Raw genomic sequence first — 13,676 nt, forward strand, 5'->3', positions numbered from 1 at the left:
AAAGAAAACATTGATAGGAAATACTGCACGGGCCCAAGCGTGCCGCTGCTGTAAACCAATAGGGCTCCACCAAACTGCCTGTGTTTTTAATGTGGCCAAGTCAATCCTGGGTGAAAACGATGGGCCAAGTTAAGATCTCAGTGGTATTATTAAGGTTTCAATTTTACACCAGCATAAATCAAAACAGGCCCAGCCCTTTAACAGCTCTTGTGCTTGATTTCTCAAGCTTGTGTGTCATTAACATTTTATTCCCTAATCCTTTTAAAGAACTGAATAGAAAGGGGATTAAAGAACAGGTCAACTGAGTGTGGATATAGGTAATGGTGAAAAGCTCATGCTTGTCTGTAACTCTCACAGCCTCAGCAGAACATCCCTAACTCAATCACAGAGCAAGAGCCTGTAACCCAGCTGCCCTAGTGCTGCACAACCCCTACTCTACCCTGCTCTCCGTCATGGGCTTTCAGTGTCGGGTCAGGGACCCCCTCTCTTTCTCTGGGACTGAGGGGTGTCCTGAAGGCTTCTTCTGTTGTATCACAGGTTCACTGCTAACAGAGGTCGAGAACTGTAGCTCTGATGTAAAAATACCATGGGAAAACAAACTGAATCTTTCCTCGCCTGCAAGCATTATCACAGGGAATCAAAATGCTCTTCATTCTCAAAACACACAACTTACTTCCTCACTCCACATCAATTTACCTCCCTTAATAAAGGATCTAAAACAAATTTTGGTTTGAAATTCTTAGAGCTTTAGGCATTTTTTAATTAGACAGCCAAGAAATTCCAATTTGTAGTTTGGGCCTATGAATTTTTGGAAAACCAGAGAGAGGGAGAGAGTATTTTCCCCCATGCTTTAATGAATCTGCTGCACCCGCTGGGCTGAAGCCTTCCCTTAAATCCTTTGGGCTGAGCACATACATGAAGGATTCTATCCCAAAAGGTATTGAGAAGGCTTCACAAGCAAGTGAAAAGTCAAAGAAAGGTTAGAAAGTGTGATTCTTACTGCAATCTCACTTCTATGAGAAACAGAGAACACACCTAGTGTAACTGCTGTCTGCACTGCCAGTGGGGGACCAGCCCCTGGACACACTCCTGCCTGCCTCACTCTCGCATGTGACAAGACTTGGGAAAAACAGGTGACATGACCGCCTAAAGTCATACACACACGTTTCCAACTTACTTTCTGGGACTTCCTGCTGGATCAAGTAGTACTGAGCAGAGAAACCGTCTTTAGCCACTGCTAGGTCCGTGTGGAAGGTGAGCGAGAGGACGCCGGTGGTTGAGCGGATGTCCGATGGCATCTTAGTGCCACAGTACCTGCCTATCAGGGGGCCGACTGCAAAAGAAAGAGCAGCAAAGGTAATGCCTGCTTTTCCACCGGCCTCCTAGGTCACCAGCAGATTGACATCACTCAACAGGGATGCCTTAGCGGGACTGATCAGGGTAAAAGAAAGGCTTTGAGGATGGGCTATTTTTTACATCCGTTGGCCCAGTGCCATGCAGTGCGCCATGCAGAAATATCCACTGCAGCAGGCGTTGCTCTGCAATTGCTGGGAAATGCTCCAATCTGCTCTGTTTCTCAGTGTTGGTACGTGGCAGGGAGGTCCTCCCAGCACTGCATGAACCCACTGCCCTTCCCTGAGGGAGGACCAGTGGTATCTTGGAGTGTCCTATGGGGCTTTTCAGATCAGTGGTTACAACAGAGCAGTAGTTTGGGATTTAATGCATGCAGCCTGCTGTAAGCGCATCATCCCCACAGCCAGCCACGGAGCGCCCTGATGGCAGGCTGCATGCTGCAGCCACATCTCACGTAAGGCACCTTTGGTGTTCAGACACAGACTGCACAGTTTTGGAGCTTTGTGAGGCTGAGGACAGCAGCACAGCACCCCATGGCTTACCCTGAGGGATGCCGTCCCAGATGTCCAGCCAGTCGTATTTGCAGTCTCCTTCCCCCGCCTGCAGCGGGTCGTGCTCGAGGTCGAAGAGCAGGAAGTGGAGGAGGATTTCTGTCTTTGGCTTGGCTATGATGGTGAAGACACAGTCCAGGTTGTGTGGATACTTGTCAGGGAAACCTGGAGACTCAATAGTGCCGTTGGAAGCAGTGAAGTTTCTGGAGCAGTCCTCAGAGCCTGTAGTGGCAGGAAAAAACCCGCAGCCTTAGCGACAATGCAACTTAATGCCAACAGCTTGACACACTGTGGAAACCCCATTTTGAGCTTAGAGGAATTGCGTATTCACTTCTGGAAGTGTCCTGTAACCCAAGAGCTGTGTGAATTCCTGCAAGGACCGAGGGTGATTTTCAAAGCTTTCCACAGGTGGAGAGACAAGGTCCGTGCATTCACTGGAGTGGACAGCATGTGTCTAAATCCCTCAGACAGCTCTGCAAATGTTACCCATGTGCCACTGCTGATCCCCCTGCCAATTACTCCAAAACCAGGACTAGGAGAGTGATCCCATCCAAAGCCACCCAAAGCCACAGCTGCGATTTGGCAGGTCAGCACCCTGCCGTGTCCCCCACGCCAGTGGTGGTGGCCCTGGTGGGGAAGGGAGGCCATGCCGAGCTGGGCTGGGATTCCCCTGCCAGCCCTGCACACTGTCTGCCGGGCTCCCCAAACAGCACCCTGCTGGGAGACCTGTGTCTGCTGCTCAAAGCCCGTGGAGGGGCTGGCCAGCACGCAGGGGGCTGTCGTATGTGGTCCTCACTGCCATGGCTGCCACCCGCCAGCTGTGCTGGCAAAGGGCCACAGCAGCTCCAGGTGTGACGGAGGAGCCCCCGTTCGGGGAGAGGGCTGCCTGGGAAGGGGCAGAGAGGCATCTCTTTGGAAAAAGCTGTCCCCAGGGTCTGGTCTCCTGCAACCTCTCCCCCTCCAGCACGGACATCTGTGCCTCAGTTTCCTCTTGAGAAAATCAGGAAGCACAAATATTTACATAGTGAAAGGGCCCGGGGGAGGGTGCCAATGTCTCCACTGTTAGCTGGAAACCCTCAGAAACCCTCGGGAAGCATGCAGTTAGCCTGCAGACCCCTGAGTCCCACGCAAAGGATGAGGGGCAGCTACAGCATACGGCCCCGCTCCGTGGCCGTGGCAAGAGCGGGGGTAATGGGGGGCATCTCTGCTGAGAGGAGGAACAGAGCCCTCCTTCTTACAGACTGAGCTGTCTGCACCAGAAATGCAAGTTATTTCTATCCTTAAGGAAGACCTTTGCGTGGCAATGAGGGCAGACAATGTGGCATCTTATTTATTGCTGACCTCAGCACTGGCCTCGGCTGCAGCCGGGCCAGCTCCCTGCCCCCTCTCACACAGCCAAGGTGCCTCGGGGTGGCCGGGGAAAGGGGAATTTGTGTCGTATTCATACCACGGTGACTTTGAAACCACTGCACTGTGGAGACAGGACAATAGGCAACAGAAATCCGCAGCCTGAAGCTATCAGAGGCGAAAGGGGATGTTACGAGAGGCTGCCGGCCACTGCTGCAACCCAGCGTTAGCATTCGCAAAGGTTTCTGCTTCAGTTTTACTGGGACACCCTCCTTCTCCCCTACAAACCCTTCTGCTCCGGCTCTTCCAGGCAGCATGAGCCTTCCTGGGACTAATGTGAGACTTGTTATTCAATTCAGCATTAACCTACAGGAGTCAGGCCAGCAGCCCGCAGTAATAGCAGGATCCCGGCACTGCATTATGCAGCGCCTAGCTGGAGAGCTACTCAGGAGAGGCTCTTAATTGACTACCTAATGAAGCAGCCAGCTTTTCTGGTGTGAACCTGTGGGGTAAAACACAGAGGCAAAAAATAAGGCCAAACACAAATCACAGCATAACGCTGCAAACAGGGATAAGAGTGTACTTCATTCCAAACAGCTTGAAAGACAAAGAGATAAATAGGGAAAATAACACAAGCTCCAAGCTAGGGAGAAAAGCAAAGACTAAACCCAGAGTCAGGGACTGTCCTCTAGAGACAGGAGAGAGACATAACTATGTCACTGCATTAGACAACAACAGTTTCCTCATGTGGGGCTCTTACAGCACTTGGCATCTTTGTCTACAGTTTGGCTGATACCAGCAGACGCAATGATCAGGTTTTTTATAAGGAAGCTGCAGATAATCAATGGGAGTCATGCTGGCTTCGGCAGCACCGACCAGCCTGAGAGGAGACTTTGTTGCCCAGCAATGGAGAGATCAGGCCAGCTCTGCCAAACTGACTCGCAAAGTGAGCAGCAGGGAGGCTGGACCAGCCAGGGCAGGCGGCTCTTTTGTCAGCCCACAGACCGCTGACTGATACCCATCAGGGGATTCAAAGACTGGTATGCAGTTGTTTGTATGCAGATTGCTCCTCTCTCACACTGTGATAAGGGAAATTTAGCACAAGGTGTGGAAATAAATGCTCAGTTGAAAAGAGTTGGTTTTTTAGGTCACCTTTAAGAAAGAAAGAAGCTGCAGCCACACTGCCTTCACTGATGTGGACAATGACAATCCTATGACCTTTAAAGCTGGTGACACCCTTGCTGGCTACGCTGACAGCTCAGAAGGAAACTTCACTCATGCCTGTCTGCCTGCAAACAAAAGGCAGGGTTTGCTTGTACTGTGGTGGCCCTGCAGCCAGGGCTGCTCACCGCCCTCCCTGGGAGCCCTGCAGGTGGGTGGGCTGGGGGTGCTCTTGGATCACAGGCTTATCCCTGCTCCTGTGCCAAAACCTGCCTTGCTGGGCTGGATTTTGTGGGCTGTGGCTGGAAGAAAGCGTGGCTGTATCTGGAGAGGATGGCTGCCGGGGGGGGGGGGGGGGGGGGGGGGGGGGCGGTGTGACTAAAGGAGCCCAAACACCACTTCAGACCTGAGGGCAGCTCTACATGGACCTACATAGAGAGACACAAACTTGGCTCCATCCAACATCTGCTCTCTCCCAGAGCAGCCCTTGCTTCCTCTCACTCCCTACAAAAATCTCAGACAAAATCTCCTTTTCCCATTAATTTGGCCCTTGCTGGCTCTCAGCTAGACAGACAGGGCTCCTGCCTTTGTCACTGCCCACCAGCCGCACTCAGCCTGGCCCGGCCACTTCAGCCAGCTGGACCACATTGCCCCGTGCCCGACTCAGGGCACGGACCTGATGTGAGGACAAGCACAACCCAGTGCAGTCTGCTGGGCTCAGAGGGGGTGTGTACAGGGAGGGAGAGGCAAGGGAGGATGAGGTGGGTCAGCAGTCTTCCCACCTGAACTCAAGCATTCTTTGCCATCCTCCATGCTGGCAGCTGGTATCAGCAAACCCTAATAGCCAGGTGAACCACTAAACTCTTTCAGGACTAATCTGCATCCTAACCATTAACAAACAGCAGTGGTAAGCTGGCTGCACCACAACAGCTCAAGGGCCGGTTGGTTATACAGCCCAGGCAACCACCAGCAACAGCACTTTCCTCATCCACCTGAACCTCCAGACACCTCCTGTCCTCACCATTTCACAATGAATTTGGGGAGTCCCATTCCCATCCTCTTCCAGCAGAGTCTCCACATTCACATCTACCTGTGACTGGGTTGCGGGCTGCCTGCGCACCTCTGCCTGCCGCACAGCTGGGCCAGGGCCCCTGGGCACTGGTGCCTGTGCTCCCTGCCTTCCCTTTGAAGAGGCTGGTTAAGTGACCCTGTTGTGCTCCTTTCTGGTACTTCACCAGACGTGGCCATTTTTTTTCATGCCGGATGCGATGACGTGAAAGCTGCATGTGTTTTCTTCCAACGCACCACCAAAGGGATGTGGGCACAGGGCGGGCACCCGCATTCCCATGCAAAACATACTCTTGTTCCCTTGGCACGCAGGCACACCTCTCTCACCTGCACACACAGAGCAGGTTTTATTTTCTCAAGCCTCCTTCTTCCCAGACACACAATTCTGGCAAATATTTAAACAGAAACACTATTAAAAGGCCTTTGAGCCGCTTTTCCTTTCCTCAATAATAGTTTGGTATTAAACAGAATTATGAATAGTTCCTCTTATATGTGCCTGTTTTCAGTACCTTGAAAACCAGAGCTCCCCAGTTACAAACCCCGCTTCCAGGGACAGAAAACACAGCACCATTGGTCAGCCCTGAATCACAACTCCACAGGAGGGGGAGCTCCATGCGCTCCTAACCGAGGGACAATACCCACTTAGCCCTAACAAGCTCCACACATGCCAAGGAGAAAACTTAAATGTTTCTAGTCCTCGAATACAAGAGAGCATTTAAGGAGGAACCCTGCTTTTGGTGCCACACTGTGATCCAAAAATGCACTATCATGCACCACTAACATCTTTACCTTCTTGGAAATGCGATGCAACAGACTTGCTTAAATTTAAAAAAAAAAAAAAGAGCCCTTCATCTCTGGAGAACATGCTAAAAATCATATTGAAAAGGTGGCCGAAGACATCTCCTTGTGAAGATCATCGTGGCAAACAGCCTGGGAGACAGGCACTGACTCAGACACTCACCTGTCTTGTAGATCTCGTAGCGCAGGGAGAAGCCAGCACCTTGCCGTGCATAGTCCGAGGTGAACTTGATATAGAGAGAGGGGCCAGAAGAGATGATGGTAGGAGGTGCTATATTCCCACAGTGCTTGCCCAGCAGCTCTGCCGCTTCACTGTCCCCATCTCGGATCTCGATGTAGTCATACCTGTGGAGGCAGATGAAATGGCCGTAAAACCATCTGTCAGGGAGATGCTTCAGGATGCCAGGAACAAACACAAAACACTTCTTTATATCTGCATATTTCACAGAACATCTTCCAGACAGGTACCTGGGACTCTGTCACTCACACCACAGAGCCCCCAATATGTTTTTCCCTTTTGTCTGGCTACATTTAAGTCCCTTTCCCTGTTGCTCCATCATTAATTTATTACAGCCACATCCACTTCAACTTCAGAGCCAACATGCAAAATTTAGGATGCAATTTGCCTCCATTTCCACAAGACTCCTTCAGCATGGGGAGAAGCTCAGATACAACTCTCCTGGGGCTACTCTCCTTCCCTTACCTCTCTCCCTAAGTGCCATCGTGCTACTTAGCACTGCTCAGTTTATTCCACTATCCAGGTGGGATCTGGCCAAGCACACACCAAGCATTAAACAAATAGTCAATGTTCAATCCATGTGAGCGGGTAGCTATTTTGTGCACTGTCTGACACCACATTGGTCCTTTAACAAGTGTGGCTGGTATACTTACTTAGCACTTGGACAGTAATACTGATCCTCTTCTATTAAGTGCTATCAAAGATTTCTGTGGATGAGAAGTGCCGCATAAGAGCTGGGTGACCACATTCACTATTGCCTGACCCTTGTACACCCTGTAACCACAATCTGCCTTTGCTAAACCCCACCTGGCAATGCCCCACCTGCCCACCGGCATGGCTCCTGGGCATCTGAACCATCTGGGGGAGGAATCTGTAGGTTTGGAAGAACTGCCTCCTGGTACAGGGACAAAAGCTTGTTGCAAAGTCTGGCTGGAAGGTGAAACTCCCACGGATTCCTTCATATTTTCTAAGCCATGACTAATGGCAAGGTACTATCGGGCTCTGCGTGCTGTGAAGAAACAAACAGCTTTTACGTGAACATCTTGTTCTTCAGCTGCCTTCTAACACCCGTGCTCTCCCGCCCCTCTTCTCCTCTCTGGCCAGCATGCTGCTATTTACAGAAACTGCCCATCTCTTCGACTGTTTATTCGCTTTGTATCAACCTGTTTGAACAACATGCTACAGCTCTTCTCACGGGGCCAGGGAGGGAAAAAGCATTTCCAGGCTGCCAGGAATCTGCCTTTCTTCTTTGTCACAAGATCTCCTGTTTGGGAATGGGGAGTTGAAAGGAGAAGTAGCTTGCCGGATACAGAATGATCCTCATGTGACTCATTCCTGTTCTGCAAAGCACACATCGGCAGGCAACAACCTCAAAACAAACTTACAGGGGGACTCAGTGTGCTCCTCCACAAAGAAAAATGGCCCAAGCGGCTTCAGTTTCACTCCTTTCTTGGACTAAATCAGGCTGAGAGCCAGAAGCAAAATGCCTGCAGATAAAATCCTGTCCACGCTGGACCAAGCACTTAGCTAGCTGCAATCACCCAGCTTTTAACTTCGTTATAGACTCAATTGGCTTGGCCAAGGTGAAATCCAAGTGGTCTTGAGAAGAGGCACTTGCACAGGAAGAGCATTTGGCTTAGCTGGTGGGTGGACACACAACGATGTAAATGAAGTTCTGTTCCCTCTGCTCTCTCCTCAGTTCTGTGTGGCTCCCTATCACCTCGTGACCCCTTATTACCCTGACACCATCCAGCAGCACCCTGCATGACCCCACTAATGTCCATCATGTGTGGCTTGATCCCACAGTCTCCCCAGGGAGGACGAACATAGAGGGCAGTGTTAGTGCTTCTTTTAAGTAGAATTTTTTTCCTCTTTGTTTGTCTATTTGTTTAAAGTAGCGCTGAGCAAACAGCAGGGACATTTTGTTCTCTAAATAACTACTCGCTCTCAGTGTGCTTGCAGCCCTTCCACATCTGAAGTACATATCTGTGCCGCAGGACTACCGGCTACTAGTGAAATTGTGAATATGTGGCAAAAAATTAATTTGGCGAAAACATGAATGTTGGCAAAACACAGTTAACGGAGTGGACTGTAAAAGCTGCCATTTGCATGGCAGAGGCAGAGGTTAGCTGCATCCCAGGGAATCACATCTGTTTGTGTCCTCATGGGGTTATAACTCGCCAACACAGTACATGGCTTCAACTACTTGACTGTAATGATCACAGCTTTGGCTGTAGCCAACACACCAAACATCCTAGCGCTGTCCACATGGTTCCTCAAACCACCCAGTGCTGTAGGAGCCCTGGCAATTTCAGAAGCAAATTCTGGACCAAGAAATATTTGCTTATTGAATGGGTAAATAGCTTCCAATAATACATACAATTTGGGAATATTGCAATCTGCTCATGGGCAATCTGCAAATGGAAAATTAAAAGAATTAATCTAGTAAGTAAACCATCAGGAAATACTTGCCTCTCTGAATTAAACCCTGTTTGGCTTCATCCAAGCATCTAACTGAGCTTTCTCCTACTGGAGCTAATCCTTAATAAATCAAATGTTACAAACAACTAAAAAAGCCCCTAGGAGAAGGTCAGGGAATCATTTTTGCCAAATGTAAAATGAATATAAATGCATAAGTTTTCTTCCTTAGTTAAAAAAATCTTGGCCCAAGCCCTCTGCTCCTCATGAGGCAAAATTCTCTTCAGGTCATATAAACAGAATGTGAATTGGGAGAGTATTACACTCAGGAAATAACTCCTGCCCAGATGAGCAGGAGCACCTACTTCCTCTCCAACATAGCAATTAAGATTTAGGCTTTCAAAGTGAAACACCAAAGACGTCTGGTCCAAAACATGAAACTTGCAAACTTCAGCAAGAACAGTGGCTAATCCCCACCCTAGACTCTTTTGGCATCAGGTGCTTCAGTCGTGTCCATGCCTTGGCCCACAATCAAGCTGATAAACCCCATTCTCCTCACATTGGGTCACTGGCCATGTTAAAATCTAGTTTGGCCAGACCTTTGCTTCTGTTAAGCTTAAGCATGGTTTCCAGACTTTGTTCTTCCCGTGTGAAAAACAAGAAGAAAAATGGAAAGGAAGAAAACCCAACCCTGGGGATGCTTCCTACTCTAACCATTTCATTTCCAGATAATTACAGACTACGGCACAGCTGGGTGGGACATATTGATGCAGTGATGGCATCCAAACTGTCTTGACCAGTGCCCAGCAATTTGCATTTCACTCATATAACCAAATCCATTGTTTCAGTCAACGTGCACCAACATCCTTGTGGGCTGACCTCTCTGGCATTACCTCCACTGGGCAAGCTGCCATCTCCAAGCACATTTCATGGCCACTTCTCCCCATCTAGGCACTTCTCCAATGAGCCAACCATAAATATGTAAGGGCAGGGTGCAGCATCCATAACCCACAAGTATAGTCAATGGATTAACCAAGTCTTCTTGCAGGGAAAATGACTGCAGTTCGCTGCTCCTCCAGCAACAGAGTATTTTCAGCTGTTGCTTGAGTGGGAAGGCCAGCCAGTTGGTTTGAAACCGCCTCAAACAGAGGTTTCCACTGCGGAGTTTTAAGGCAGGGAGGCAAAGCTGAAGTGCTTTTAACTGCCCAGACAATGGGGGGTTGAGAAAGAAGGAAAATGCATTGCTTAGATGCTCTTCTTGGAGCTGTTTAACAGAATTAAATGGAAAACGTACAATGCTTACAAATATTGCTGCGTTTTTATTAAAGATTTTTAGTAGAAAGTGCTTTGCTGATGTTAAGAGAGCTTTTATAAACTAATTATAAAGCACTTCTAATGCCTGTATTACCCATGCTTGCTTGCTTTTTCCTCCAGTCAACCCTCTCTGCTTCCCAGTCTTTCCTTTCTCTCTATTTTCCCTAAGTCACTTTGCTGTTAGCTCTCCAAATAAGGCTGCGAGGCACAATGAAGGCAAACAAGCCCCAACTGCAGTGATTATGAGAAGACCTCCACCTTTTCAGTCCTTTTCTGTTGTGAAATAGTTAATCTGCTCCCTGGCCATTGAGCTGTGCTCCATCCTCCCCCAAGGCCAGCACAGACCTCCCAAGTGCCCACCCAGGCACTGGTGAGCTCCAGAAATGCTGCGACCCACCTGGGGAGCAGCACCAGAGAGCCTGTGCCATTCCTCTGGGTGCTCCTCTCCTGAGGCACACAACTCAGCACAAAGCACAGTTTTGGGACTCATACTGCTCCACGCATAATCAACAAACCTATCACCCCTCAGCCCCAAATCCTAAGAGATGCTGAGTCCTTCCCCACTGAAACATGCTTCAAGGACATTACAGGGACATTAGCTTAGGATGGAGAGAAACACGAACAATCAATCAACGTATATGTTCATAGCCGTAATGTAAGTCCTCCTGATACATAAAACTTGTGCAAGCCTTGCTTCAAAGCCCAAGGCGGGCTGGCTCCCCAGACCAAGCTCTGACCTAGCTGGCAGCTTTCTCAGTCTCTTCCCAGAGCTATGATTTGGAGTAGGTGAGGGCTCGCACGCAGCTAAGCCCAGTTTCCAGTGCTTGCCAGGGCCAGAGAGAGTTGCAAGGCTCTAACCTGAACTTCCCCAATGTTTAATTTGGAGCTGTTATTTATAGGCATTTCCATGGGGCTCATGACTGCACCTGGCAAACAGTAATGATGGGATCCTCACGAGACCCTGAGAGGTGGGAAGGCAGAGGGGAGCAGTGGCTGGCCCAAGGTCACACAGGAAGTTTGCAGCCCAGCCAAGAATAGAAGCCAGCCTTGATTAGACAGATTATATTATATTGGAGGAGTCTGGCCTAGATAGACAGGGAGACAAATAGGTACTGACTGCATGCCAACAGCCCCAAATTTGGGAATGCCCAGTGTTGACGTGAGCCTTCGAGACCTCTGGTCTGCTTGAACCATATGTCATGGTGTCTCGAATGCATCTGCTGAGAATAGGAAGAGAAACTACAATTCTAGTGAAATTCAGCAGGCATTAATACACTGCAGGTAGCTGGGGGAAGGTGTGGGGAACCTGCTTAGCTGTAACGTCAGCTGGTAAATGCAACTGTTCCCTTTGAAAAGGTGGCAGGTGGTTTGTTTCTCAGAATTGTTATAAAAAGCATAAGGTTTTTCAAACATCCTCTAAGAAAAGGCTGTTTCTTAGAAATGAAATAGCAGTTGCAGTATAGAGATCGTTAAGAAATGGTGAACCGGATGCTCTGTGCTTGTTTTGCAATCAAGGGGCAGCTAGAATTAACGTCCATTACATGCTAGCTGGCTTAGTTGATTTTTCTGTGTCACCACCCATCTTCATGCTCTTTCATATGCCACCTTCAAACCAAATCCTTATTTCATGGGTGGTTACATTGTGAAAGACAAGAAAACTTTTCTGTGATGTTTATACAATCTTGAGCAACTCCAGGACATACCCTTCAAAGGTTAAATTGCTGCAGAAACTACTGGGGACTTTTAAACAGTATTTTTTTTATAGCCATGATAGCAGAGTCAAGCACCTCTGCTGTCTGATGAAACAAGAGCAATGAAGTTTGATCTTAGCTGCCAGCCCTTAATCAGAGTAATTAATTATAAACGCAGCAGATGAATTGGATTCTCCTTTGACTTGAACCGGTTTTACACATGTGTAACTCATCATTTTAAGGGTAATCACTCCTAATTTATCCTGGGGTGAGAGAAGAATCAGTCCTCATAGACTGATACAGATTTATGCACAGACCTAAAAAGCTTGAATCATATCTAGCTTTAGCTAACTAAACCTCCTCTGCTCTCAGCGAAAGCAGACTCCTCACACCCAGCTTGGGATGGGATTAATTGTTCTTCTGCACTGACAGAGGTAGTTTAAATCACTCTTGCTGACTGGACCTGGACTTTAGGTAGCTGAACATAGGAGAGATGAATCTGGTCTCAGTCTGCAGCTTGTGGGGCCATTTTTGCCCATGCTGCGGCAAAAGATGCACACACACGAGGCAGAGCTTGCCCTTGTCTTGCCCTGATGGAAATAAATGCCCCTGGCAACAGCAGAGAGAAATAGGCTATCATTGCTCTGAATCTGAAGGGATTTCACTGGATTTCAGTGACTAAAATGACCAAAATCCGGTGGCAGCGGGGAAAGAGCCAGGCCTGGGGGGGCATAATTGCTTAGGATTTCTCAGAAGTTTGTTCTGAATTTGTTGCATCCAGTTCCATCTTGTGTAATCACAGTATTGTGGGGTTTTGTAATCATTCCACTGTGCTTTGGATTATTTTCTTATCTCCTCAAAAATCTGACCAGAATGTCTGAGAAATGAGAAAAATCCAGTCATCCAGTCAAAAAAAAGAAGAAAAAAAAAAAAAAGAAAAAAGAGAGACAGAGAGAGAAATAAAATAACCCTAACAGATTGGAAAACTTCTTCAAAAATGCCTTGAAGACAAAAAATGGAAACTACAAATAGCCTCTATTTATACTGCTTGGGTTGTTTTCACCCCCATACAAGCACCGCTGATAGGAAGAGGCTTTCAGCAGTTACTGTTAACTTATGCGGGGGAAAAAAAAAAGGTAGCCAAAATACATCTTGCCAAGGGAAGAATAAAACATAGCCGCAAACTGCTCCTGTGGCAAGTTCTGATTCAGGAGGGAATTTCAGCTCCTAGCGTGCTGCATGCTGCTGCCCCCCCCGAGACGGGAGAGCAAAGGCTCCCCCGCGCTTTGCCGTTCATCCTCGGGCTGCCTTCTTCAAGCTGTGTTGCCAGATCGCTGCAGAAAGGCGCGTTGGAGTAGAGAAGTGCTCTCATCTGGGGCATGTCTGGAAAACAGTTCATTATATAAGAAAACAAGATGTGCTAATGTGCACTTTAGGGGTTTTCTGCAGGCTGTTGTTCAGGAGTTACACATGGTTGTTTAATTTTATTTCTGTCTCCAAAACCGTCTCTAAATTCCCTACCCTTCTATCTTTAGCTGCAGGGGTCTTTTGTTGCAAGATGTCTTTGGTATTCTTTGGGGGGAAAAATTATGGTGAAACCAGGAATAAAATATATAAAGCATGTTAAGAATAGCCCCCCTTTGCATGGCATTCTGCCTTCTGTTGCTGCTCTAAGGGAACTGAAGCAACTCACAACCTTTTCATACCCCAAAATGCAGGACACGAGAAACTGCATTT

The 13,676-nt window shown here is 48.3% G+C and overlaps 1 protein-coding gene across 6 annotated transcripts in view; it reads right to left on the reverse strand.

Annotated features, from left to right (window-relative positions):
• Window positions 1–13,676, reverse strand: part of NRP2 (neuropilin 2) — an 89,914-nt gene that overhangs the window by 53,850 nt on the left and 22,388 nt on the right. For all 6 annotated transcript variants that reach the window (XM_076342433.1, XM_076342431.1, XM_076342432.1 and 3 more), the window contains exons 3-5: window positions 6,442–6,623; window positions 1,896–2,126; window positions 1,178–1,333 (exon numbers count right to left, since the gene is read on the reverse strand). In XM_076342433.1, coding sequence (XP_076198548.1) covers window positions 1,178–1,333; window positions 1,896–2,126; window positions 6,442–6,623 — 569 coding nt within the window. The remainder of the gene's footprint in view (window positions 1–1,177; window positions 1,334–1,895; window positions 2,127–6,441; window positions 6,624–13,676) is intronic.

This window comes from Aptenodytes patagonicus, chromosome 6 (assembly GCF_965638725.1).
Source record: "Aptenodytes patagonicus chromosome 6, bAptPat1.pri.cur, whole genome shotgun sequence".
Taxonomy (NCBI): domain Eukaryota; kingdom Metazoa; phylum Chordata; class Aves; order Sphenisciformes; family Spheniscidae; genus Aptenodytes; species Aptenodytes patagonicus.